The sequence below is a fragment of the Perca flavescens genome, chromosome 20 (assembly GCF_004354835.1).
Source record: "Perca flavescens isolate YP-PL-M2 chromosome 20, PFLA_1.0, whole genome shotgun sequence".
Taxonomy (NCBI): domain Eukaryota; kingdom Metazoa; phylum Chordata; class Actinopteri; order Perciformes; family Percidae; genus Perca; species Perca flavescens.
In genome coordinates, this window is record NC_041350.1 from 12,718,410 (window position 1) to 12,745,604 (window position 27,195).

Genomic DNA, 27,195 nt, shown 5'->3' on the forward strand with positions numbered 1-27,195 from the left:
CAGTCTGGTCTTTTTCTGTTTATACAGAATTCATATAAATCCCATTATTAATAATAGGCCACTGCTGCAGCCATGTCTATTATGATGCTCATCATTGGATATGTTCACCTGACAACTTGAACAGAATATGACTGTCTCTAACTTTTTGTTAACAGATTATGAGCTTTCATTTTCACCCAAACACAACACAAAGTGTCTTTGAACTGAGAAACTTTATATAGTTATTTATATAGTAGGTACCTTACCACTGATAAGAGATTTAGTATTACAACAAGGAGTTTTCAGAGTTTGAAGTCGTCATTTAAATGAGAGGATTGGGACTTGAAGAATTATGTATTTGTCCATTAGATTACCTTGACTCAAATTTTAAGTCAAAATTGATTCATTCAATTACACACTTTCATTGCAATCAACTGAGCATGAATATTGAAATGGTTATAAATGGTACATTAAAGACATGTTATCCTCTAAGTAGCTGAAAGTCTGTAGTCCTCTCTCTTTTTCAGAGAGACCTGAGAATATAATAGGCTACTAAAGTACGAAAGTAAAAGAAAACTTCAAATAATAGAGATGCCTTATGTAAATGACCTTCACTATGGTCCAGTATACGTAAATAATCTGTTGTTTTCCATGCTTTTTCATTTCGTATGTTCTTCTAATTAAGGCTGTGTTAATGTCTGTCGCGTAAATTACATTAGCAAGGCTGGTACCTTTATTTTGAAGGTGCAGTTCCGGAAAGACGTCAAAACGGCTGCTGTGTCACTCGGGACCTGGTCGAGGCGGCTGTCTGCGGACTGAGGGGCGTTTTCTCGGCTGTGTCTTCCAGAAGAGGGTGCGTTTAGGATTTGTGCTAATGTTTATTAGCATAAGGGCACACGATTTGTCAATAATTCGTATCCTAAGTGACATTAAAAAGTATTTTTGTAGTTTTGATTGGTTTTCCACAAGGGGGTAAGCTTCGCTTCAGAACGCGAACCTCCGATGGCGCCATGTTGCTACTAAGCGATCGCCTCTTGTTAGCATTACACTGATTGCCATTTTTTTTTACGCCACTTGACTGCGAATAACTTTACACCTGAAGCGTTTAAAGACTCTATTTGTCCATTGTTTATTTCTAAAGAAACACGACAATGTATAAAAGCAGACGTTTTTGTAAAAATAAGCTAACGATTGTGTCACAACCAAGTGACTCACTGTCGCACAGTAGAGGAATTACCGTATAGTACAGGAGAAGCTCGCAGGCAGTTTCGACTTACATTAGCTGTTTAGGTTTAATTACTAATGTTAACTAGCATGTTAGTTAGCAATAATTAGCCTGTGCTTATGTTATCTCCTTACATACACCTACGCTCTCCGTCTCTGTAAGATTGTAAATGATTGAGATTTCTCTTGTCACAGCTACCAGAAGACTTACAACTTTCAGACACGTTGCTCACGTCACATTTACGTTGTCTCTGTCAGTTGGAGGCTGCGCAGTAAAGCAAGAGATCACCGGAAAAGTGCTTCTAATAGCCTTCACTGGTCTCCGTCCAGAGCAACGGGGTCTATTGGTCCATTATATACTGTCTATGGTTTTCCATTGCAGATTTTAGTATCGCCTCAGCGTGGCTGGTCGTCATAGCGACTGCCGTGGGCGTGGCTTAGTAGCTTGCTTTTCCCATTGACATATCCCTGCATATCCCCGACGCATTTAATTCCATCCCGTTTCACTATAATGTGACATATGACAAAAATATGACCTGTAGTAACTAGCAGTCCACCATTGGCAACTACTACAGCTATCAGAATGAGAAAATGTCTTTTGGTTGATTTTTGGTGAATATGTTTGGTGAATATGTTAACCTCTTTTTCACCATTCCATCCTATCAGAATGAGAAAATGTCCCTTGGTTGATTTTTGGTGAATATGTTAATCATTCCATCCCGCTTCCCTATAATGACATAAAAAAATATGACCTGTAGTAACTAGCAGTCCACCATTGGCAACTACTACAGCAATCAGAATGAGAAAATGTCTTTTGGTTAATTTTTGGTGAATATTTAAAACTTTTAATTTCATACTGTTTCACTATCATGTGACATATGAGAAAAATATGACCTGTAGTAAGTAAAGGCTTACCATTGGCAACTACTACAGCTATCCGAATGAGAAAATGTATTTTTATAGAATTTTGGTGATTTCTTTCCTGAAAAATCCCAGTAGGCCTAGTCTATGTCAACCTGAGCAATGTAATTTGTAGACGTCCCTAACTCAGCCCACAGCCAGAACGTAGATTGAAGTGCTGTTTTTGCTCGTAAATCGGTAGCGACAAGAAATACCATTGTGATCTTTTTTTTTGATAGTTTCCTAAACTGTCCTCAACATACTACACTAGTAAAGTAGTGGAATTTTATTGAAGACACTGAATGGGGGTAGGTCGAAAACGAATATCCTGCGAATATCAAACCTGCTGCTAACTTATACCCGCTTTCAAGCCAGTTTGAGCTCCTGAAGTCTGGGAGGCGCCACAGAGTGCCTCTGGCAAAAAGTGTATTAGTGTAAAAAATCCTTTATTCCAAATGCCATCAGTATCCTCAACCAGACCAAATGACAACCTCAAACTGAGCTGCTATTTTAATGTATTTAAGCATATTTATTCTTTTTTTATCCTGATATTCTTTTTTTTTTTTTTCATTTCATCTTTTTATGCTCCACTTATTATGTCTGAGATGTTTGTGAACAATCATTTTGACACGTCACACCGGAAATGTTAATCATTGACGTATTAAAGACTTCTGTCTTTTTTGTTATGATTAAAGAGAACATTTTAAGTTTCACTTCCTGTTCTTCGATGACACACCAAGGGACCCCTTTTTTTGTTTTGATTCCAACAGTGTGGTTTCTCAGAACAGTTCGTCAGACCTATAAACAAGATGGGCCCTGCTGGTGAGTATTGCTGGTCATTTTATGATACTCAAGAGTGTGACTTTGATTTGACAAGTAGGGGGAACACACAAAACGGGGGGTCTGGGGGTCCTCTGCCCCAAAAAAAACATTTTCTATTTGAATCATATTTCCTGCATTTTTAAGTTTTTTTTTTTTTTTTTTAAGTTTAGCGACTATGATGATTCAAAATCTGGAAAATAATTAAGTTGATTGTAATTATATATTATTCCAGAAAATAAGAAAGGAAAAAGATGTCTTACTTTCTTTATTGTTTAAAATAGGGGCAGATCACCGAGACTTATAAATAAAATAACAAACCGGAGTTTGAAAAGTGGGTGGGGGGGACATGTCCTCCCTGTCCCCAGTGGAAATTACACCCTAGACGATCCCTATAAAATTCCTTGTAGGTACTGATACTTTTACTGATGAGCTTTCCTTAAAAAACATAACGTGAGTAACCAAAGCAAATGTCTTTGATTAAGCCAGATGGACTGTAAAGGTGGATTTTGGCTTTCATTTTTTGTTTCAGGGACAGTTGCTGCCATTGTAGGAGGTGCAGGTAGGACTTTGTACCGTCCAGACGTTATGGACCACCTTTGTTTATGTTTTTTAAACTGATTTTTAACACCATTTACATGTTAAACTTATACAAGCATGATCCATTTTAAAATGACCTGACAAGTTAGCACACTATTATTAACAACAAAGTTCCCTCTGCTGTGTTGTGTTGTCCATGTGCAGTAGTTAGTGTGGTCGGGGCTCCTGTTGTTCTTGGAGCCATAGGTTTCACCTCAGCTGGAATAGCAGCAGGCTCCTATGCTGCTGGCATGATGTCGGCTGCTGCAGTCGCTAACGGAGGAGCAGTGGCAGCAGGAAGTACAGTGGCTGTTTTGCAGGCAGCAGGTAAATGCCATTGCTTGATTTTTTTTTTTTTTTAATTAATTTTAATCTTGTGGTTTAAACTGTTTACTAAAACAATAATAAAAGGGGAATCATGTGCCAGGTAACTTGTAATGTCGTTTCGAAGTAGTATTAATTAATTACATTAATTTCTACACAATGTGTCTGACAAACGTGGAATTGAACCATCATTAATGTAGCATTGTCATGTTAGAGATTAATAAGCTTATGTGGATAAATAATGCGGTATTCAACAAAATAAAGTGTTTAGGTAAAATGAAATGGTCAGCTACTACTCTATACACAGTGATGACAATAGTGCCACTGTTTCATTTAGTCTTTTAGCTTGAGAACAATACTAAAGCCTGTGTATCTTGCTGTAGGTGCAGCTGGTCTGTCAGGAGCTGCCACTGCAGCTGTGGCTGGAGCTGGAGCAGCAGTGGGATGGCTAACCAGCTTCATCCGCTCAAAATAAAGAAGGAACAAGATACATTTACGATATTTTTACGTTTACCAAATTAAGGAGGTTATTGCAAATTGCATCCGTTAATTTACTAAACAGCACTTCTGATTTCAGACAACTGAAATGTTTTGTGCAATAAAACTGTGTAATCTGTGAAAGATATTGCTTCGGTGTTGTCTGTTAATATTTCCATTCCTCATAATGTCCACTAGAAAGGACTGACTGAGTAAATTAATGAAAGTGTTTACTGGTTCATAAACTCTTTTTTTTATTTTTATTTTTTTTATTAAAGCAGCATGCATAGGAACTGCATAGTTGGGACATTATCAGCTGTGGGTTCATATGGATATCTGGAGCTTCCTGTGGGAAAGGAGACAGTGGGTTGAAGCCCTTTGAATCCTCAGCACTGGTGCCCCTTCGTCTTGTCTTATCACATTGGCTCTTTTCCTTTTATAGCATACAATTTCACAGCACAGTTCGGTAACCATCTTCAAATATTTTAGGTTTCTCCCTAAAAGGAAGTTTTTCCTCGCCACTGTCTCACTAAATGCTTGCTCTTGGGGGAATTACTGGTATTGTTGGGTCTTTGTAAATTATAGAGTGTGGTCTAGACCTACTCTATCTGTAAAGTGTCTTGAGATAACTCTTGTTATGATTTGATACAATAATAACATTGAATTGAAATATGCTGATGATCACACAAGTATAATAGGCCTCCTAACCAAAAACTAGGAGTACAGTTATTTGAATCAGGTAGCCCGGGCAGTTCCTTGGTGGTGCTACAACAACAATCTCCTGCTCGAAACATCCAAAACCCAGGAAATGATCATTAACTATAACGACCGCTTTACATCAGTTCATTTACTAAACAGAACTTTTGTAATTTCAGACAACTGAAATGTTTTGTGCAAAAATCTGTGAAAAGATACTATTTCAGTGTCCTCTGTAAATATTTCCATTCCTCATAATGTCTACCTAAAAGAACTGAGTCAGTAAATTAATATGTGTTTACTGGTTCATCAACTTTTTTTTATTTATTTTTTTATTTAAAGCCGCATTTTTCTGGTCAGTTGTGGGCCATGAAACCAAAACTATGAGCTGAAAGATTCTTAAAAAGCTCATACAACGGTAAAAAAAACATCATAGTTTGGAGATTCTGTTCTTTGAGTGTGCTCAAAAATCGGGAAGTTTTCAATCTGCTGGTTGAACAGAATGTCTCATTCGTTTCCTATAGCTGTTAATGGTGGACCAAATGTCGTCATTACATTGAGCCTCACTGTTACCTTTTTTATAAAAGTATCCTCGTTATAGCTAGAATAAATCTTTTTTCACAAGCTTTTAGATAGGTAACTGGTAAATATTTTGTCAGAATCAGTATTTTTTTTAATTTATTTTTTGGGTCTTTTCCCTTTTTAATATACAGTGACAGTGGATAGACTGGAATGGGGGAGAGAGATGGGGGATGACACGCAGCAAAGGGCAACAGGTCGGATTCAAACCTGCGCCGCTGCAGGACTCAACATGGAGCGAATGCTCTTACTGGGTGAGCTAGAGGACGCCCCAGAATCAGTATTTTTTTTTTTGTAATCATTATTTCTTTTTTGATAATGATAATACATACTTATGATATTCCACTTTTATCGTAATACTATTTTATCTTGTTTTTATCCTATCTTACATGTTTCCATATATGTTATACCCTATTTTACATGTTAAATCCCTGGTGTGTAGGAATACATAAAGCCTGAAATATACCATATTAATGACAGAAGAAAGTTGTAATTGGCCACCTTTGCCTGTTATGTGTTTAAGGAGGCTTAAACACATAACAGAAACACGGTTACATGCAATAACCACCTTTTATAGAGGAAACGACTAGCACACATTATCTTCTTTGTTCTACAACATTTCTTGTTACAATCAACCTGAGTTAAGTATGTGTTACCCTTGACAACATCTGACACAACCAAAATATATTTTCAAATTTTTTTTTTTTTTAATGTTGTTATGATTTGAAATGTTTTACAGCGGACATTTTGACTTGTCCAACACAAGTGCAACACCTAAATGGAACAATTGCTATTATGTGTCAAAATGCTTGCTGTGAGAAAGGTCTATTCATGGCACTCATCTTGAAGGAAAGAATTTTTTTTAGGTTTTTGTTATAAAATCACCACCACCCTAGTCTGGCTATCACCAGACCAAGCTCAATCTTAAAAGATTGAGCTTGGTCTGGGGAGTCTGCTCTGTATTTTCTACTGCACAAGAGGCGTGATCAACGGCCATAGTTCAAATGACTCAGTACGCAATTGGATAGTCCGTCAACCAATCAGACCAACGATCCGGGTGACGTAGCAGCGACAGCGGGTTGCTGCGCTTCGGTGGACGAATGTAAACAAGAAGCTGCTTGATTGCTTCTCCATCGTCGTCGTGTTAAACCCGCCAATAGCGCGCCAGGTGGATAAGCCAGTTTGTGATTGGTTCCCACAAAATTGTAACGGAAGCAGGATAGATAAACGTACAGGTTTCCAGCCTGAGCTGCGGGGCGAAATCAAAACGCCGGCAGATCGGGCTGAGTTTACCCAGTCTACCACTACCCTTCATCTCATCGGACCTATCACAGGTCAGGTGAGATGGAAGGTGTGATTGGTTCCCACAAAATTGTAACGGAAGCAGGGTAGATAAACGTACAGGTTTCCAGCCTGAGCTGCAGGGCAAAATCAAATCGCCGGCAGATCGGGCTGGGTTTACCTATCACAGGTGAGATGAAAGGTGTGATGGTGGACCTATTAAATTGTTTCCTTCAAGAAGAATACAGAATGCCTCAAGGTATAGCTGCCTTTTTTTTTTTTTTTTTATGATAGGAAATGTTAAAGGGACACCAGAGCACCTGGATTATACCCAAGACAAAAGCAGTATGCTTTAAGACTGCTTGGGGCCGCAGCCAGGGAAACCCCTACAGGACTTGCTTAACCGGTTTCCCACTGCTGTAAAAAACTTGACAACTGCAGACTTCACAGCTGCAAATGTCTTTGGCCGTGGACCGAGGAGGATATTCAGATTGGTTTTCAAACTCTTCAAAACAGCATCATCAAAAGATGTATCGTTTGATGCCATTGCAGCCTCCAGTAGCCTTTTAGGAGAACCAAACTCCTTTTGAAGGTCTATGAACATCTTCTTGTGGGCATTTTCCAAGATGTTTCTGTTTTTTCTGACAGCAGAGTCAGGGATGTTGATTTCCTTCTGCGCCTTCTCTGACAGACGTTTGATGATGGCGTCGATGTCTGCCAGCTGCAGGGACATTCTGGTCTTCCAAGGGACTTTTGTGAGAAGCCTCATGATCAGAGCAGTGATGAAGAGGTCGGTCAACCTCTCAGTCGTCTGACTGGGGTCAGAGGCCGATGAACACTCAGAGGACAACTCGTTAGTTGCGACTCTTGGAGCCACATTGCGTGGAATTAATTTGTAACTATCAACATGGCATCTGACATCCAAGTTGTTGATATCATCATCACTGCACATGTACTCAGATAGTGTCACATCCTTAGCGTTTGATGCCTGACTTGAACGAGAAGGTGTTGTAGTCTGACGCTGACTGTCGCTGGCTTTAGGGGACTCCTGCTTGTCGTTTTCTTCTGTGGGTTGTGTCAGCATTTTTGCGATTAAGTTTTGGATGTCACTTAGAGCACCAGAGACTTTGTCACTGTGACTTGCTTTTTCTGATGGGTCCTTTTCCAACCAGAGTAACCCCTGCTGCAAGAACTTCCCCACTGCGTCCTCCGTTATGACATATAGAACTTCAGGTGAAAGGTGAGACTTTCTTCTGATCCCAGAGATGACCGAGTCAGAGAGACATCTTTCCGTTTCAACCATGGGAATCTGATATGTTGGGCCAGTCATCAGGTGGTCGTACATTTTATCAGTCAGTGCCTTTGAGAACTTCCTGAACACGCCATTTGACGCGAAGACATCTGGTGTTTTGCTGCCTTTTGCTGTGGGTTTCTGTCGTAGGTTTAATTGATTAAACAAGCTGTCAACGTCATTTTTGATGGTCTCATAATCTACTGAAGAAGACTGCTTTCTCACACTGATCAATCTCTGCCTGCTTGTCAGACGTCCAGCCTCATGGGTGGGCGTGGTAGACTCTAGTATAACTCCTGGGAGAATGTCTTCATCAGAGTGCCAATCTTGTACGATTTTATTCTGAGAGAACCCTGAATCCGGTTTCAGACTCACAACGAAGCCTGTGTCTTTAGTTGTATACACGCTCTTCAGCTCTGCCTGCATTTTTTCAAATTGTGTTTTGAAAAACTTGCAACGAACGTTTTGGCTGTCGTTGGCGGTATCTTCTGAAGGTGCGGCCTTTGAGGCGAAAAAGTCTTTTACCTCATTTAGTATTAACCTTATATCAAAATGAGGTCCAGATGAGCTACTTTTCTCAGTGCACTCAGGGACATGTCCATAGTCTTTGTCATGCAGGTCAGTAATTATAGTGTTGACAATTTTAGACGCTGCAAAATGAGCATCCAGAGAGGTGCTGAGAGGCGGGAGAGCGGTTTCAGCCTCTTCTTCGATTTCTGGTGTCTCGCCGGACCATTTGTCGAGGATTTCACTCACAGCAATTGTCGCTGAGGGGACAGAGATCCTAGATTTTACGCTCTGAGATGATTCACATTTCTCTGGTTCTTCCATTTCCATCTCTGTTGTAGATTCAGAGCTTTTTTGTGGCTCAGTGCTTTTTTTCGGCCAACACAGTCCCAGGCACTGGGAGTTCAGCTTACCTAAATATCTTCTAAGACATTTTTTAGCATGAAACACCATAAGACGAAGAGCCGCTGTGTTGGACATGGAGCCATTGACAAAAACTGCAGGTTCTGATGGCCAAACAGGGCTGTCCATGGCCACAGCTACAGCAAAGTGTACCTTTTGTGCAACTTCAGTCTCGACCAGTGCTGCCAGCTTCTCAGCATTTTCACATTTGTCTTGTGGGACATGAAAAGCTGCAGCAAAGCTACCATGGATGGAGTCTCCAATGCAAATGATGAAGTTATTCAAAAGTGTAGTTATATCAGCCTGAGGTTCAGTCTTAAGAAGTTGCTGACACGTTGGTAGTACATTTCTCAGGATGTCTGTGGAGAGCGACTGTACGATTTCAGTAAGCATATCGGTCAGATTAGCTTGTGTCTCTGAGTCCCAGGTATCTGCAGCTATCATAGTCCACTGTGCTGCAGAGATTCTCTCAAAACATTTGTTTACTATGGGCAGAAGATCCTCTGGTGTGATATGGATATTGTTGTCCATCTCGGATCCGGATTTGTCCATTTTGGAGACTTTTTGTTCACTAGGCTGCTTTGCTTGGGTTTATTTGGAACTTGCTGTATACAGTATAATTCAGTAGTTTGTCGATCCTCACTGTGGTTTCTGAGTGTAGTCTTCAGGTCACTTGTCAAGAGTGAAAACTAAAGGCTGGTTTTAGAATCAAACTGATCCAGGGTCACTGGCATGACATCATAGACATCAAGGAATCAAAGCCGTTCAAAGGAGCGCGTTCCATCAAAGGAGCGCGTTCCATTTCAACCCACGCATGCGCACATGCACACAAACTCGCGCATGAGAACATCGCGAATCAGCCACTGTCTGACTTTATAATTATCGCTCGGGAGGTGTCAGCTAATCATTTTTTTATGATCATTGAATGCAGCAATCAATCATTCGAGAACGAGTATCATACAGTCACGACAAAAAACAATAAAATGATGAAATAAATGATCTCATCTAATCCGGTTCAGAATATCTGTCCAGTTTTCCGTTTTATTTCACCAGACAATATGTTTTTAAAATAAAGTTTATGTTGCCCAAAAACATCTATAGACATACATTCTTTACAATTGTACTGTGCTCAAAGATAAATAGCGTGTGCGCAAAAAATATATTTCAGGACTTCATGCGCTCTTTCTAAATTACTTCATGTAATTATTGATAACAGGCCACGTCGATGCTCTCATCATCGGGTAGATTCACCTGACAACTTGAACAGAAAGTGAAACAGATATTTCCCATCTCTTTCTGTAAACGGAAGATGAGCTTTCATTTTCACCCAAACACAAGCTTTCATATAGCAGGGACCGTACTACTGACAAGAGTTTAATATTACACCAAGGTGTTTTCATAGTTTAAAGTCGTTCATCATTTAAATGAGACGATGGGGACTTGAAGAATGTGGCCATAGATAGCCTATGCCTTGACTCAAATAGCAGATTTAATTAAATTCTCCTTTATTTATTGCAGTTAACTGTTGGTATAGGCTATATGAACCTAAACGGTGAAAACAATTTATCGTCAAAGTAGCTGCAGGTCCTGAATAACACTATTATGATCTCTTAAATATATACCTACTTAATATTGTACTTTACTAACTAGGCCTACTTTGATCTTGATAAGAGCCACCACAACCTCCTGGGCCAAACATTTATTTCTTCAGTGTATTAAAGAAGAAAGTTTGTCTTGAAGGAGGTGGCTATTTGTCGGGCAGCAGGTAAAACCTTCTTTTAATATGTACATTGTATTAACACCTTATTTTGAAAACCGGAAGTAGTCCCATGTGTATCATTTCGCTCACTTCGCTAGTCCGTCCGTAGCTTACTTATTACTCTTCTCTTAATACACCCATGAGCTTACTCGATCTGGGACATTTGAATGCATTTACCACGCGTGCCAGTATAAGAGTGCACTACAATTTTTGTGTCGGTTGATTTGGCCACAGTCTGTTTTGTAGGCAGCAGGTAAATGCCATTATATGATTTTAAAAAGTATGTATGTATATGCCTATAAAATACTATTGTTACATTTAGTCTTTTAGCTTGAGAACAATACTCTCTCAGTTTCTCTGTAGCTCTGCACGCTACCTTGATATAAAGCCGTGTATCTTGCTGTATAGGAGCAGCTGGTCCTTCAGGAGCTGCCCCTGCAGACTCCGGTTTTGGAGCAGCAGCTGGAGCAGCAGTTGAATTGCTGAATAGCTAAGTCAGCTAAAAAAAAATCAAGAAAGAACAAGATGCATTTATGACGTTTTAAATTTTTACATTTTGGGTAATGCAAATTACATCAGTTCACTTAATAATCAGCACTTTAGTCATCTTAGACAACTGAAATGTTTTGTGCAATAAACCTGTGAAAGATACTGGTTCAGTGTCATCTGTAAATATTTCCATCTCCTTTTTTCCCTGCCTCTCCCTCCTCCTCCCCTTACTCTGTCTATTGTTGTCATCCATTGTTCAAATCAGGTGATCTGACGTTTGACCTATTTATAGGCCTATACTTAAGCAGTGATTGGTTAGTGATCAGTTAAGCATAATGTGAGGATTTTACTGTATGTGTGACATGGTGAATAAGTGTAGCATTTTGATTGGTTGTGTTTGGAAAAGGAAAGCAAGTCACTTCCTGTTAGATTTTTGTGTCTTAATTAGGTAGAGAATTGTGAGTAATGTTTTGAAAAAAAAGTGTTTTATGTAATTGAAAACTGAGTGTAAGGCTGAGAAATAGCTTATAGTTTTGGAGATTTGGTGTTTAGTTTGGCTCTTTGAGTGAGAGGTTTACAAAATTGTGTGACATATAAAGATTGTTGGTGTAAGCAGTTATAAAAAACAGTAGATAACAATACCTGAGACTGATCCTGACCTCCCTGACAGACTCAGTAAATTGTATAAAAAATTCAACACCATCTCCTCCACTCCACAGGAAGACGAGATGAGAGATACATTTCAAAGGCTGAAAAAGACTAGGACTAGGCTGCTGCTTGGATAAGATCAGCCACAGTGCATTTAAGACTCATTTATAATCCCTGTTTTTCATTTCTTGGCAGAGGACTACATATAAGCAATACACTATCCAATATTAACTCAGACCACATCATCAGTTTAAGAAATCCAAAGTAAAAGACTGAATCCTCAGTTTGTACAGTTTAATACAACCATCATTGAAGTATCCAAGGACTCTGTGACGCCCTCTTCTGTTCAGATTAAGAAAGTTTCATTTCTGCAGAAATGTAAAGCTTTAATTCCACAGTCTAAAATGACCTCAGTATATCTGCAGGGAATTAAAAGTTATTCTCCATCCTATTTTGGAGCAAACCCTCCTCACCAACTGAAATTTAAAGATGTTTCCAGTGCTTATTCCACCCATTGTTATTTGCACTAGGCCTACATCTTACTCCTTCTTTCCATGCATTGATAAAAAAAATTATTATTGTACTTGTTGGCACATGGTGTTGTCCTCACACCACTGTAATGAAGGCCTTACCTGTTAATGAAACATAAACACGAAACATAATTATTCCCACTGAGCTGCCCTGAGCAAATATGTTTGGTGATTAACATGAAGGAACAGTATTGTCAAGCTGTCAAAGCTGACAACAGTATTGTCAGCTTTGGGAGTGAGTTTCTTCCTCCTGTTTCCGGCGTGAGACTTAACTGAGATCAAAGGAACGTGTTTGAATGTGATGCATAACCTGTTTGGAGAGGCTACAATAATAATTTCATGTCTATCACTACAAGAATCATTTCTGAGAAACTGAAACCTACGAGCTACAATAATGTAAGTAGAAACAATAACATTTGTTTTTTACTAGTGTTCCAAATCAAGATCCAAGTGTAAGGAGTTGTAATCATGTTATAAAAAATACTTAAGGTGACTGACTGACAATCATTTGGCCACCATTAACTCTTAAGTCTTAGCACTTGCTTTTTATTTTTATTATTGAGCGTGAGAAAGATGTTGAAACTCTTTTCACCTCTGCAAAGTGTTTCATGCATTTGAAAACTGAGTGAAAGGTTTACACAATTGTGTGACATATAACATTTTTTGGTGTGAGCAGTTGTAAAAACCTGTAAGGTAACAATACCTGAGACTGATCCTGACAGACTCAGTAAATTGTATAAAAAATGCAACAACATCTCCTCCCCTCCACAGGAAGACGAGATGAGAGATACATTTCAAACTATACTTTTCCATTCGTAGGCCTCCTCCACTGCACCCTCCCAGGGCACGGTGAGCTTGATGATGTAGACAAGCTTGAGCGAGGCTGACCACAGAACAAGGTCTGGTCGCAGGTTGGTGGCTGCGATCTCAGCTTGTCCCAAGTCTGCCAGCAGCTTCCAGTCCCGTGCTCTGCCCAGCTGCCCAGTGTCTGGTCTTACGGTGGTGAGGCTGGCTTGACCCTCGCCCTCCCCAACAAATGGTGTTGGCTGCCACAGGGGTGACTGGGAAGGAAGGGCACTGCTGTTAGACACGTTAGCACCTGGTTGTGCTGCCAGGTGTAACGGCCTTGGGTGAGACTACATCTATAACACTACATCAAACATGTTTGATGCTCATCATTGGATATGTTCACCTGACAACTTGAACAGAAAGTGATTCAGAGATTAACCGACTCTACCTTTCGTAAACTGAAGAAACTTTGCTGCCACTGATAGCTTTCAAATAGCAGGGAAATACAGTCCTACAGTATTACATCTAAGTTTTTTCACAGAGTCATTTATTTGACAGTTTTTGCTGATTTCTTGACACACTGAAATCAAAAGTATTACACAATTATCAAAACCTTACACTCAAGGAGCAAAACATTGGCCCAGATGTGCACCACTATAAGCACAATGTCAGCCTCACACTTTTGGCAAAACAATTAGCAAAACACGGAAGTATATCATGATGTCACTTCCTTGCAGTTCAAAGCACTGACTGTCAAATTATTACACCTACAGTATGAGCCAATCTGTAAAACACAGCCATCAGGTGCGCAAACACATAAAAATAGTGCTTAAGCAATCAAAAAAAAACTGTAAATGAGAGGATGGGGACTTACAGTTTTTTATTTTTTTTTATTGCTTAAGCACTATTTCGAAAGCAGGGACGGGTTTTTCAAAACACTACACACAATTAGCACAACTACACACCCAATCAGCAGAACACCTTAGACCCTTTGCAAAATGAAACGGTCTTGCAAAACTATACACTAATTTTGAAAAACCATATTTTGTTACCATATGAAACACACACGTTTCATATGACTTAATTCAGTTTCAACCACTTACACACTGCTGTTGCTAACCTAAAACACTTTTAGCAATTCTACTTCTCAGTGATTAGAGTATTGTAAATGAAGTACACAGAGAAAGTGCAAATATACAATAAGTTCACCAAACACTACACAAGACTAATGCTGCAGACTGAGGAAAATATAATTTATTTCTCTCCATATACCCAAATCAGTCAACATGGAAAATTACAACAAGACATGTCCCAGTTTTCATACAGCTACTACAGTAGCATGCATAACATTGTTAGCTCAGCAAACAACAGACAAAGATAAAATACTGTATCCAGTACAGGTTACAATTACAGAAAAAAAAACAAACAGAAAAAAAGATCCGACAAAGTACAGAAAATACTAGACATTATCTCTTCGCCTAGCTGGATCCGGCCAGAGAATTTCATCAACATTGGGTTAAATGGAGATAAGGACTCTGTGACGCCCTCCTCTGTTTAGATGAAAAAAGTTTCCTTTCTGCAGAAATGAAACCTAACCCCACTTGTATATAAAACCCTTCCCAGTTCAACATAAATCTATTCTCAAGATATCATTATCAGGACGGACCCAGTTCAAGACTCATCATCAGGACGAGTACGCTACAGCTATGGGACTGTGTGAGTAAAATTTTTCTTTGGGCTATAGGCCTACTTATACTTTTTGAACTGCTAATACTTTTACTTATATAGGCTTTTCTCTTGATAAAATAATAATGTCTTTAATTAAGCAAGATGAACTGTAAATGTTGATTTTGATTTTCATCTTGTGTTTCAGTAACGTTCGTTGCTCTAGGAGGAGGAGCAGGTAAGGCTTGTGTACAGCTTTAATGGATCACCTGTGTTTATTTTTTAAGACATAGAACTGTATTATGCATGATTCATTTTAAAGTGAGCAGACAGATTAGCACACTAGCATTAACGACAAAGTTCCCTCTGCTGTGTTGTGTTGTTGTCCATGTGCAGTAGCTGGTGTGGTCGGGGCTCCTTTTGTTCTGGGAGCCGTAGGTTTCACCTCAGCTGGAATAGCAGCAGGCTCCTATGCTGCTAGCATGATGTCGGCTGCTGCAGTCGCTAACGGAGGAGGAGTGGCAGCGGGAGGTCTGGTGGCTCTTTGTCAGGCAGCAGGTAAAACCCTTAACTTGATTTTTTTTGTTTTTGTTTAAATGTTAATCTTGTGGTTTTGACGTTCATCTTAATGGTAATTTCACATTGTCATAATGATGTGTAGCTTTTGGTTTACAATACAGTGTTTAATGTAGAACATGACGCTTGTAATACTACCATTTTACTTAGGCTAGTCTTATAGCTTGAGAACAATCCTTTTGTCAGCTTCTCTGTACCTTGATATTGAACCTGTGTATATCTCGCTGTGTAGCTGCAGGCGGTCTGTCAGGAGCTGCCACTGCTGTTGCGGCTAGCGCTGGAGCAGCTGGAGTTGGAGGAACAGTGCTAGGCCTCGCTGCACTCATCTGAATACCACGAAGGACCAAGATGCTTTCACGAACTTTTGCCGGATGAAGGAAGCAATCGCAAATTACATCAGTTAATTTAATTTACTAAACAGCACTTTTTGTGATTTCAGACAATGTTTTGTGCAATAAATCTGTGTAACCTGTGAAAGATACTGGTTCAGAGTGTCCTCTGTAAATATTTCCATTCCTTATAATATCTATACCAGAAAGGACAGAGTGAGTAAATGTATGACGTGTTCACTAGTTTATTAACTTATTTAAAATAAGGGTAGCCTAAGCATGTTTTTCTGGCCACAGTTAAGCTATGGACATTAAAACCAAAACACTGAGCTAAAGGACGATAAAGTTCAGACAGCTGTGAGGAACTTAATAGTTGGGACATTATCAGCTGTTGGTTATAACTATGATCGACACATTTTACTTCACACACAGTCACTTGATCAATTGTTATACCTATTAATTAGTGTTGCTTTGAGGTAACAGGCTTTTCAACTGAAGATAAAAAAAAATAGGTGGAACTAGAACTATCGTGGTGTCTGTCTATGCTGATGGCAGTATAACACTAAGAATTATGTTGGAGAGTTATTTTTCATTCAACTCTAGTTTTGACTCCTCAGGTAATGTGAGGCATCACAAGGGTGTGGCCTCAAGGGACTACATTAGTGTCAAAATATTCCTAATATTTTTAGGGTTATGTTTCATTAATTGATTCTAGTTAATACAGTTTTTTTCTACAACATTTTACTATCAGCAGTTGTTTTATAACTATGAGCAACACCTTTTACTTTTGTTATGTAGCCTAATATTGATCAGTGTTGCTTTACAACTGCTTACAGACGTTATTCAAAACTATGTCTCCTTTTTCAAAACTCTACACACAATTCCCAAAACTGCACTCGAAATGCCATAAACACATCTCAAAATGAAGCATTTGCATCAAATGGCAAACACTTTTTTCACAATAGAAAATCTTGATATACCATGTACACACTGTTGTTCTAAATTTAAAGCTGTTTTGTTTTCACAGCCATACATCTACATTTACGGGGCTGGATGGGGTTGTATGCAAAACAATCGGATTGATTGATTGATAATGCCTTATCAGATCTTATCCGTGATGGCTCTCCTTCCTTCGCTTTTTTGCCCCAATCCTCTTCTTCCTCGTCCTCTTCTTCCAACTCTTGTCCTGTTTGTCGTCCCCTGCCTCATCCTCCTCCTCCCCTTACTCTGTCTATTGTTGTCATCCATTGTTCAAACAGGTAATCTGACGTGTGACCTATTTATAGGCCTATACTTAAGCAGTGATTGGTTAGTGATCAGTTAAACATAATGTGTTTGCACATGTGAGGATTTTACTGTATGTGTGACATGGTGAATAAGTGTAGCATTTGATTGGTTGTGTTTGGAAAAGGAAAGCAAGTCACTTCCTGTTAGATTTTTGTGTCTTAGGTAGAGAATTGTGAGCAATGTTTTGAAAAATGTTTTTTCATGCAATTGAAAACTGAGTGAAAGGTTGAGAAATAAATAGTTTTGGAGATTCTGTGTTTAGTTTGGCTCTTTGAGTGAGAGGTTTACAAAATTGTGTGACAAGTAAATATTTTTGTGTACAGGCAGTTGTAAAAAACTGTAAAGTAACAATACCTGAGACTGATCCTGACAGACTCAGTAAATTGTATAAAAAATGTAAAAAAAAAAGTTAAAAAAAATTCAGCTGCTCATTGGATGCACCATATCAGCACTTTTGATACCCATCCCTGTGACATGAGGATTGAGGGTCGAGAACGACAAGAAGGAAGGGGGCCCATATTCACGCGAGGGTTTAGAATCTCTGGGCCCAGGCTCAGGTACCCCTCATTGAGGCCATGGAGGACGCCTGTGACCAAATCTACGCTGCAGCTGTGCAAGGATGGATTCGACATTCAAGACGGTTCTTCCCACGTTGTCTTGCCAATGAGGATATCGCCTGTGATGTTGATGAAATTCTCTTGGCCGGATCCAGCTAGGTGAAGAGATAATGTCTAGTATTTTCTGTACTTCTTCAGATCTTTTTTTTTTTTTTTTGTTTTGTCTGTTTTTTCTGTGATTGTAACCTGTACTGGATAGAATATTTTAGGTTTGTTGTTTGTGGAGCTAACAGTGTTATGTTTTGTTGTTGATTCTCCATGTTGACTGATTTGGGTATATGGAGAGAAATAAATTATATTTCCTCAGTCTTCAGCATTGGTCTTGTGTAGTGTTTGGCGAACTTATTGTACATTTCTCTGTGTAATTCATTTACAGTACTCTAATCACTGAGAAGTAGAATTGCTAAAAGTGTTTTAGGTTAGCAACAGCAGTGTGTATATGGTTAAAACGTAATTAAGTCAAATGAAAGGTGTGTGTTTCATATGGTAACAAAATATGTTTTTTATAAATTAGTGTATAGTTTTTGCAAGAGTGTTTCATTTTGCAAAGGTGCAAAGGTGTTTTGCTAATTGTGTGTGTGGTTTTGATAATTGTGTGTAGTGTTTTGAAAACACGGGCCCTGTTTTGAAAATCGTGCTTAAGCAATCCAAAAAAACTGTAACAACCATCATTGAAGTATCCAAGGACTCTGTGACGCCCTCCTCTGTTTAGATTAAGAAAGTTTCATTTCTGCAGAAATGAAACCTAACCCCACTTGTATATAAAACCCTTCCCAGTTCAACACTCATCTATTCTCCTTATATGTCAATGGTAGGCTCAAAGTGGGGTTGCTAGGCTACGCTACATAGCACGACATGGGTCTGTGTGAGTATCATTTTTCTTGGCTTATACTTTTTAACTGCTAATACTTTTACTTATATAGGCTTTTATTCTCGTGATACAATAATAATGTCTTCAATTAAGCAAGATGAACTGTAAATGTTGATTTCGATTTTCACTATGTTTCAGTAACTTTCGCCGCTCTAGGAGGAGGAGCATGTAAGACTTTGTACAGCTTTAATGGATCACCTGTGTTTATTTTTAAAAATATATAACACTAGCTATATTATGCATGATTCGTTTTAAAGTGAGCTGACAGATTAACACACTAGCATTAACAACAAAGTTTCCTCTGCTGTCTTGTTGTCCATGTGCAGTAGGTGCTGCGGTCGCAGCTCCTGTTGTTCTGGGAGTAGTAGGAGCCGTAGGTTTCACCTCAGCTGGAATAGCAGCAGGCTCCTATGCTGCTGGCATGATGTCGGCTGCTGCGGTCGCTAACGGAGGAGGAGTGGTAGCAGGAAGTACAGTGGCTGTTTTGCAGGCAGTAGGTAAATGTCATTACATGATTACAAAAGTATGTATGCCTATAAGATGCTATTGTTACATTTAGTCTTTTATCTTGAGAACAATACTCTCTCAGTTCCTTGATATAAAACCTGTGTATTTTGCTGTAGGTGCAGCTGGTCTGTCAGGAACTGCCACTGCAGTTGTGACTGGAACTGGAGCAGCAGTTGGAACAGCAGTGGGATGGCTGGCTGCCATAATCATCTAAAAAATCAAGACGGAAAAAGAAGAAGATTTTTACTTTTGCCAAGTGAAGGAGGCAACTGCAAATTAGGCTATATTAGTTCACTTACTAAACAGCACTTTTGCGTTGTGCAATACATTGGTTTTGTTTGTAATAAATAATAAATTGCTTCAGTGTCGCCTCTAAATATTTCCATTCCTCATAACGTCCACCAGAAAGGACTGGGTGAGTTAAAGTCTTTTAATCAAAGTAGCATTAACATTTTTTTTCTGGCCAGTTAAGGCCATAAACCTAAAACCCTGAGCTGAGAGATTTTTTTTTTTGATTTGATTTATTAGATAGTAACAGAAATAAATGCATAACAAGATGCCATCACAGTGACATTGTACATTTATCAGAACTGTCGAGGATAACACAAGAAAGTTACAAACTTATTTCCATTGTGGTCCTCGCTGTAGATGCTATAAAGAATACAGCTGGCGGGAGGGGATTTATGGTTGGGAGATTATGAGCTGTTCATAACTCAGCGACACCTTTTACTTTTTACACAGTCATTTGTTTCATTGTTATTGATATTGATTATTGTAGCTTTAAGGTAATGGGTGTAGGGGGAAGTTTTCCATCTGCTGGTTGAACATAATAATGTCTCACACATTCATTTCGGCCGGTCCCCATATATTTGTAAAGTCTGATTAGACCCGTTTGGAATCGTTTAGAAAAATTTGGTTTCAAATCAGGTCCTCAGGGTTTCAAATTTAATACGTTTTGGTTTCCATAGCGGCCACTATACTTCTAGGCACTTGTTGTGTTGCAGCCTGAAGCACAATGAGCGACACTCTAGTGTGGCTTTATATTTTGGATTAGCTGAAAGATGTGAGGCAGACTGACAGACTCTATTGTACAGCTGATGAACATCCTGAAAATGCAGGCGGGCCGCATTTAAACAACCTTTTGGCTTATTGATATACTTGATGACAAGAGGAAATTGGGAAGTTCTAGACTTTTCATTTTTTCTGCAAATTAATGAATACTAACATAAGACAAAGACAATGAAGAGTGTTTTTGAAGTGATTTTTACTGAAACAGATAAACTTGATTGCATAACTGTCCACAGTACCCATTTGGCCCAGATTTAAACACGTGAGCAAGTTTGGTCTTTTTTTGTAGTACAAACTTGCTTCCCACTCATACACAGAACAGTAGATCAATAGTGCCAATAACAACACACATGAACGACAAAGTCAGACAGACAGACAATGACAAGGGAGACACCAAACGTTCAGCATTTTAGGGACAAGTAGCAGAAATTAAAATTGCACACAATGGATTTCAATAAATGCTGAATATTTTAAAACGAGAAGATATATCAAATAAACAAAGTAATTTATTCCAATTTCACCCATTTAAAATCTTAAAATACATTCATATACGTTGATCACACAACCACATGTTCAGCATACATTTACCAACAGCATGCAAGATTGACAGAGTAAATTCCAAATATAGTGAGAAAAAGACACTAGAAAAAACTCTTAAACACACAGACAAGCAGTAAAATCATATATTTTATAAATCCAAAAGGAGATTCTGCATAAAGTGACTAAATGCATATCTTCATTGCTGCTGTGTAGCTTCTAATCAAGTTAGCACATCCAGGTCATCTTCAATACATTTTTTCATGGTGTCTAAATATTGTTTAGGATTTGAAGATGTTTTATACTTCTAATATTTATTTCAGAAATACAGAAAATAATGCAGGAGGTTGCTGGTACGTAAGTTAAATTTCCTGCTGCAAATTTTTTTTTTTTTAACACAAACAGTATTGAGTGCCACGTTCTAATAAGGCAATTTTTATAAAGGGTTTATTATTTGTAACTAAAGGCTTTATTCATGTTTAAAGAATCATTTACTAATGCTTTATAGAACAGTTAAAAGCCATTAATAAAAAAAGACACCTGCTTAGGTTTTCAGCTGAAATTGCAATCATCAGTGTTTGAAATGCACCAGGCTGAAATCCATTCTCTTTTGAATGTGTGGTTAACAGCATTGCATTAGCATTTGAACAAAACGCTGTAAATTCACAGTATTGTGCACTTAGTGGTTAAAGCCATGGAATAAGTATATAGAGTTTTGAAAACGGTGTTAAAGCAATGAAAAATGAACTAGAGTTTGGTTCACATGAACTGCTGCTGTGCAGACTCTAGTTAGAATTTTGCACATCTCCAGTTGTGCCCACTGTAGTTTAGCAATACAAAAACAAAAAAAAACAGTATTAATAAATACCATTGCTTGTTATCACAACCTCAGTTGCTAAACCTTTGTCTCAGTGATGTTTAGGCTACAAGGGGGTAGGGAAGAAGTCTCTTTGTCATTAATCCCTTTCTTGTGACTCTCTGTTAGCTTTCCCATAGGGCACGTGGCACGCCACTATCCCCATTTTAGCGGCCTCCTCTACGTAACTCATCTTGTCATCAAAGAAAATGTGTGCTCTGATCTTCTCAAGTATGGGGCCCTTGGGTGCCCCTGCCAGAAAGTAAGTCTCGTCGATCTCCAGACCCCATGACTGCAAAGTATTTTTGGCTCTGATGCCAGAGATGTCTTCATCGCGAGCTGTCACCAAGTAGGTCCGGATGGGGCAGTCCATGCGCTGTCCTTTGCCATAAAACTTCTTCTGCAGCTTTCCTAAAGCCTCCAGAAAACCTTTCAATGGTCCCTGCAGGAAGCAGAAAGAATATGGTTAGGGTTAGGGTTAGGGAATACAGTAAAATCACAGTCTCCATTTGGGGGCATGAAATAAATGGGCAGGCAGAATTAAGATATAAACACCCAGATTAGCCCATTTCTTTTGAAAAAGAAAAGTATATGGTAAAAATTATTGTGAGTATTATTATGCGTATACTGTACATGGCCCAGAGGCTTGTTCGCGTGTGTCTTCTCGTTCTCAAGGAACTTTTCCAGTCCTTCCTCATTGAAAAGGTTCTCAGCCTCATCAGAGAAGAGAACGCCGTCACCATCAAAGGTGACACGCAGCGGAGTCTCCGACACTTCTGTTATCTTCTCTGGGGTGAACATCGTGGCTGCTGCTATACCTAAATGTGTTGTTGGGAGACAGGTGTGTGTCAATACATTTTATACAGCACGTAACAGAGACACTTACTTTTGCCTCTTTAGTGTAGTATTACAGCTTCTCAGTAATATGTACCTTCTTCCAGTGCTTCCCGAACCTTGACTGGATCAGCAGACAGGTAAAGGTTAGTGTGGTAGGTGTGGTTTCCCCCTGTCATACAGAAGCGCAACTCTGCAGAGAGGAGAAATTAAAAGATCTTCAGTCAACTGATCACAATGTTGTGAATTAATTAAGGACATAACTACTAATTTTTACATTTATAGCTGATCTCTGTCAACATCTGTGAGTGAAATGAAGGAAGAGACTGAGATTTTTCTGCTTGGCTTGACTGCGTCAGTAGGCGCTGGGTTTGGACTGCCAAACCTCTGCAAGGAGCCAGGAACGCAGATCCCCAACACCCACCACTCATCCCTGGGGGTCATATTGTGGTGTGTGGACCATGAGAAGGATCAAACCATAACCACTGTCGGTCAGTCCCTGTTCATTCACAGGGAGGAAGGGTCCCCAAAACTTAGATGGAGTTGGAAATTGAGGAAAAACACCAACAAATTGTTTTAGTATGCATATTATATATTGATATGCACTGTTACGCCTAAACATCAGTAAAATTACATTTAGTTGAGCTTACAGTCTTGTTATTGATGTAAAAAGCAATGCAAAGGGCTATCCTGTTGACTTTCAAGAAACCCACTTAGCAGATTTGAGGCAGATTTGACACAGTATGCCATAAACATGTCATAAAAGAGTCATAGTATAACATCACAGCATAGTATGTCATGAAAAGTCATAAAAAGTCATAGAATAGTAAATCATAAAAAGTCATAAAAGAGTTATAGTATGATAGGTCATAAAAAGTCATGAAAAGTCATAGTATAGTATGTAATACCCAGCTTTGGCATCCCCAAGTCTGCAGAGAGTGGGAGAAAAGCAACACTGGACCATAACAAATTGTCAAATTTTTCTATAAACAAAATGCCACCAATTAATTTGAAAGATAAGCCACATAAATGTTTTTGTATATGTGTATTTGTAACTCACGGTGATGATTGATGGTATTGATGAGTCTTTGGTCAATGTATTCTTGGTTGTTGGTCATGAGCACAACATCAAAGAGCTCCTCGCTCTCGGGGTAAAGCTCCCTCAGTCGAGTGTTCACCGCCTCCAGAGCCTGGCAACACGACCAAACACAGATTATTGTTATAATAAATGTGAGTACCAAGGAATCACTCTGCATTGGGTTGATAGTGTGCATGTGTTTCTCTGACCTTGACAAAAGAGAAGGCAGGACCGGGGCTGAAAGGCTGCGTTTCATGCTCCACCTGATACTTGATGTACTCTTCCATGCCCTGCTGCTCGTAGATCTGCTGCTCCTTCTCCATGTTGAAGAGAACTCGTGCTGACACGCCAATGGTGATAGCATTCTCTGGCTTGGGCTGGAGGAGTAGAGTGTATAAAAAAACAAACATTTGATTTAAATCCAGAGTTGTTCTTCACAAACACAGTTGCCTTATTTAAATGAAGTCCAATAGGGTTCAAAGTTGCAGGGTGCCCAGATAGCTCAGTTGGTGGAGCAGGCGCCCATGTATAGAGGTTTACTCCTCGATGCAGCCCTTTGCTGCATGTCATTCTCCCCTTTCACATCTTCAGCTTTCCTGTCAATTAAAGGCCTAAAATACCCCAAAAATAATCTTTAAAAAAAAGTTGCAATTTTTCTGCCTGTATTGACACAGTACATTATTCATATTCTGAGTAGCAGCAGCAGCAGCATAATATTTAATACATGTTTGCTTATTTAGTGAAAGTTCCCTGTAGAAAGGAATCATTTAATAAAGGCTTTATTGCCAACTGAAATTTTGGCCACTGTGAAATAAACAGCCTTGAAAGATGAACACAAGTGTGTCTTGGCAGGGTTTAACTAGCAAATAAGAGCAACATAATTCAGGTCCAAAGTGATGACAACAAGGGATGTCCAGATCAACTTTTGACTCTCGATCGGATCCCGATCTTTCAAATATTGAATATCTGCTGATACCGAGTCCCGATCTGATACTTGTAGTTTCTCAGATAATAGAGCTGCACACCCTTTTTTTAATTTATTTTTTTAAACAAAAATAACTATGTAAACAAAGTAACTAAACTATCTCTTAAGCTTAATAGATTTAACTTACTGCACCAAAACCAGTTCACTTTAGGATCCCAGCAAACCCCCAACCAAAACATAAACAGTCTCAAGTTCCCCGACACCAAATGTAAACTTAGTGACGCCTCCTGTGCTTAATAGTCCATCTTTGATAAAAACGAAACTTAGTGACGCATCTTGCGCTTAATAGTCAATCTTTGATTTTCTTCTCCTGTTTGCCGATGTTGGCTCCAGGGAATAACATAACAGCCTGTAAGCATGGTTTCCTGGTGGAATCACAGAAGAAGTGTTCTTCTGAAAAAATTAAAAATAAAAGGGTGACTAAGAAAGACAAATTTTTGTACTTGTTGCCAAAGGCTGGCAAGCTATGAGACACTCTCTGGACAGACAATGGTGAGTGGCCGCACCCAAAAAAATGTTGCCATCCAGGCAGTCAAGAGTAGGGCTGGGCAATAGGGAGAAAATCTGATATCACAATATTATTGAACAAATATCTCAATATCGATATTGCGGCGATATTCTAGGGTTAACAATTGGTGCATTAACAAAATATCTTCACACTTAGATTTTAGATAATCATCAGTAATGTGGACATGATGTCTAAGTGGGGAAAAGGCAAATAAAAGAACAGCTAGAACAGTCTGGTAAGTTCATAATAGTACATCAATTTACTGTAATGCAGCCTCTAAAACCAGTAAAAGACAACATTTATGTCATATCACGATATTATGATATCCAAAATCTAAGACAATATCTAGTCTCATCTCACGATATCGATATACTGTAATATCGATATATTGTGTATCTGGCGTTTCGTCTGTGGCAAAGGGCGTGTATGGATAAAAGGCAGTGATCACTACAAGCTGATGTACATCAGTCGTGGTAAGGTAAACTTGGTGAATGCTGATCCCTCATCAGTTAAAAACCGATACTGGGATCGGGACATCCCTAGACAACAAGTTTACATTTTACTTCGTAATTCACTTGTAATATGTTCAATGAGCATCCTCTTCGTCATCAACAACTCTGATACTTTACAAAGGCCTAAGAACCCATAATAAATTAAAGATAATAAGGAAGAAAATGCACCTGTAAATGGATAGTGCATGAGGAAGACTGTAGGGATACTCACTGGTTTAAGATTCCTGACGAGGGTGGAGGGCTTCAAAACCGCCCTAGCATCTTCTCCGGGGGTTTGGTTACTGCTGCTGGCCAAGTCCTGTCCATTGGCGGTCCGAGTCTGACTGTTATTTGGATTCATCTTCTTTGGCTGAATTCTCTGTTATCTCCCTTAAGCCCTCACTGACTCCTAGTGTGAACCCTGATAGCTTTTTTTTCCAGTCTCGCTAACTCTCTTTGGCAGTAGTTCCCCATAAAGTTATTACTCACTCTTGTCTATGCAAAATCTGAATTACATTTGGCCCATTACATACCCTTTATATCTAGCATCATGCACATTCTATTCCTGGTTCAACCTTTTCCGAGCACATTTCAAAAACAAGGTAGTTTAAAGTGCTTTACATAAAACATTAAAGAGAAGCTTAAAGCAGTTAAAAATATAAAAACAGCTAAAATAGAATAAGAAAAACAAATATTAAATAAAAGTTACAGTGCAGTGTGCAGCATCAAACAGAAAAGTCTTCAGCCTGAATTTAAAAAAGGGAGAGTTTCTGGTTTGTTCAGTTAAAAAACTGAATGCTGCTTCTTCCTGTTTAGTTCTGATTCTGGGGACAAAAAGCACACCTTTGGATGGTTCATAATGTAACTCAAATTCTTGTTTTAAACCGTCTGGAAAGTCTTCAGCCTGAATTTAAAAGAAATGAGAGCTGCAGTACCGAAGAGGTCATAAAAATGTGGAAATATGGCGAAAGCATACTATGTCTACAAAAAAAATTATAGTCCAGTGATTTATAGCTATCCAGTAGTTGCTCGTAGTTATTAGTCAAAGAAAAATGTAAACTCATAAAGTTCTTTTATGTCAGCTTTGGGAGTGTCTGCCTCCTTTGTCTGATGTGAGACTTAACTGAGCTCAAAGGAATGTGTTTGCCCTGTTTAGAGAGTTTCTGAGAAACTGAAACCTACGTGCAACAAGTGTAAGGAGTTGTAATCGTGTTATATAAAGATTTAAGATTACTGAGGTTACTATGGGCTATTCATCGACATTATAGTGTGAGGAATATATCAATCATTAGACAAATCAATATATATATTATTACATTTGATTATTGAAATAAATCACTGACTAGCTGGTCTTTATGTGATGTTGAACAGGTTGTATCAGCAGTTTGGTATCTGTTTCCCCCTGCTGTGAACAGAAAGAATAATTTGGCCACTATTAACTTTTAGCTCTTGCTTTTTATTCTAATTCTTGACCGAGATTAAGAGTTTGAAACTCTTGTCTAAGATAAGACAAGGGAGACACCAAAGTTTCAGCATTTTAGGGACAAGAATCAGAAATTTAAATTGCACACAATGGATTTCAATAAATGCTGAATATGTTAAAACAAGAAGAAAAATGAAATAAACATAAAGTAAAATATTCCAATTTCATCCATTTGCAATCTTAAAATACATTCATATACATTGATCAAACAACCACATGTTCAGCATACA

The 27,195-nt window shown here is 38.8% G+C and overlaps 3 protein-coding genes across 5 annotated transcripts; 2 read left to right on the forward strand and 1 right to left on the reverse strand.

Moving 5' to 3' along the window:
* Window positions 1-730: 730 nt before the first annotated feature.
* On the forward strand, window positions 731-19,489 carry LOC114547413 (interferon alpha-inducible protein 27-like protein 2A). Its single transcript, XM_028566780.1, has 5 exons — window positions 731-832; window positions 2,874-2,925; window positions 3,455-3,484; window positions 3,667-3,828; window positions 19,242-19,489. The coding sequence occupies exons 2-5, from the start codon at window positions 2,913-2,915 to the stop codon at window positions 19,337-19,339; spliced, it is 303 nt and encodes a 100-aa protein (XP_028422581.1). The 5' UTR covers window positions 731-832; window positions 2,874-2,912; the 3' UTR covers window positions 19,340-19,489.
* Window positions 14,945-15,995, forward strand: LOC114547412 (interferon alpha-inducible protein 27-like protein 2A). 2 transcript variants are annotated; one of them, XM_028566779.1, is made up of 4 exons: window positions 14,945-14,989; window positions 15,147-15,176; window positions 15,335-15,496; window positions 15,747-15,995. In XM_028566779.1, the coding sequence occupies exons 1-4, from the start codon at window positions 14,980-14,982 to the stop codon at window positions 15,842-15,844; spliced, it is 300 nt and encodes a 99-aa protein (XP_028422580.1). In that variant the 5' UTR covers window positions 14,945-14,979; the 3' UTR covers window positions 15,845-15,995. The 2 variants fall into 2 exon arrangements, with proteins under 2 accessions (XP_028422580.1, XP_028422579.1); XM_028566778.1 differs by having other exon boundaries at window positions 14,970-14,989; window positions 15,299-15,496.
* An 890-nt stretch (window positions 19,490-20,379) lies between the features above and the next one.
* On the reverse strand, window positions 20,380-26,141 carry LOC114547411 (cytosolic 5'-nucleotidase 1A). 2 transcript variants are annotated; one of them, XM_028566776.1, is made up of 6 exons: window positions 25,715-26,141; window positions 23,708-23,875; window positions 23,481-23,610; window positions 22,518-22,613; window positions 22,220-22,404; window positions 20,380-22,028 (listed from the first exon to the last, which is right to left on the reverse strand). In XM_028566776.1, exons 1-6 carry the CDS (start codon window positions 25,841-25,843, stop codon window positions 21,687-21,689), a joined length of 1,050 nt encoding a protein of 349 aa, XP_028422577.1. In that variant the 5' UTR covers window positions 25,844-26,141; the 3' UTR covers window positions 20,380-21,686. The 2 variants fall into 2 exon arrangements, with proteins under 2 accessions (XP_028422577.1, XP_028422578.1); XM_028566777.1 differs by lacking the exon at window positions 25,715-26,141 and adding an exon at window positions 24,611-25,030.
* Between the last annotated feature and the right edge of the window lie 1,054 nt (window positions 26,142-27,195).

Bases quoted from the DNA above. Each gene is read 5' to 3' on its own strand.
- LOC114547413 (XM_028566780.1), top strand. The intron at 3,485-3,666 runs GTAGGACTTTGT...GTCCATGTGCAG, and splicing joins TGCCATTGTAGGAGGTGCAG to TAGTTAGTGTGGTCGGGGCT. The intron at 3,829-19,241 runs GTAAATGCCATT...ATTTTGCTGTAG, and splicing joins GGCTGTTTTGCAGGCAGCAG to GTGCAGCTGGTCTGTCAGGA.
- LOC114547412 (XM_028566778.1), top strand. The intron at 15,177-15,298 runs GTAAGGCTTGTG...TTAACGACAAAG, and splicing joins TGCTCTAGGAGGAGGAGCAG to TTCCCTCTGCTGTGTTGTGT. The intron at 15,497-15,746 runs GTAAAACCCTTA...CTCGCTGTGTAG, and splicing joins GGCTCTTTGTCAGGCAGCAG to CTGCAGGCGGTCTGTCAGGA.
- LOC114547411 (XM_028566776.1), bottom strand. From the start codon at position 25,843: ATGAATCCAAATAACAGTCAGACTCGGACCGCCAATGGACAGGACTTG. The intron at 23,611-23,707 runs GTCAGAGAAACA...TCGTGTTGCCAG, and splicing joins CTGCCTTCTCTTTTGTCAAG to GCTCTGGAGGCGGTGAACAC. The intron at 22,614-23,480 runs GTGAGTTACAAA...TCCTCTCTGCAG, and splicing joins CAATACCATCAATCATCACC to AGTTGCGCTTCTGTATGACA.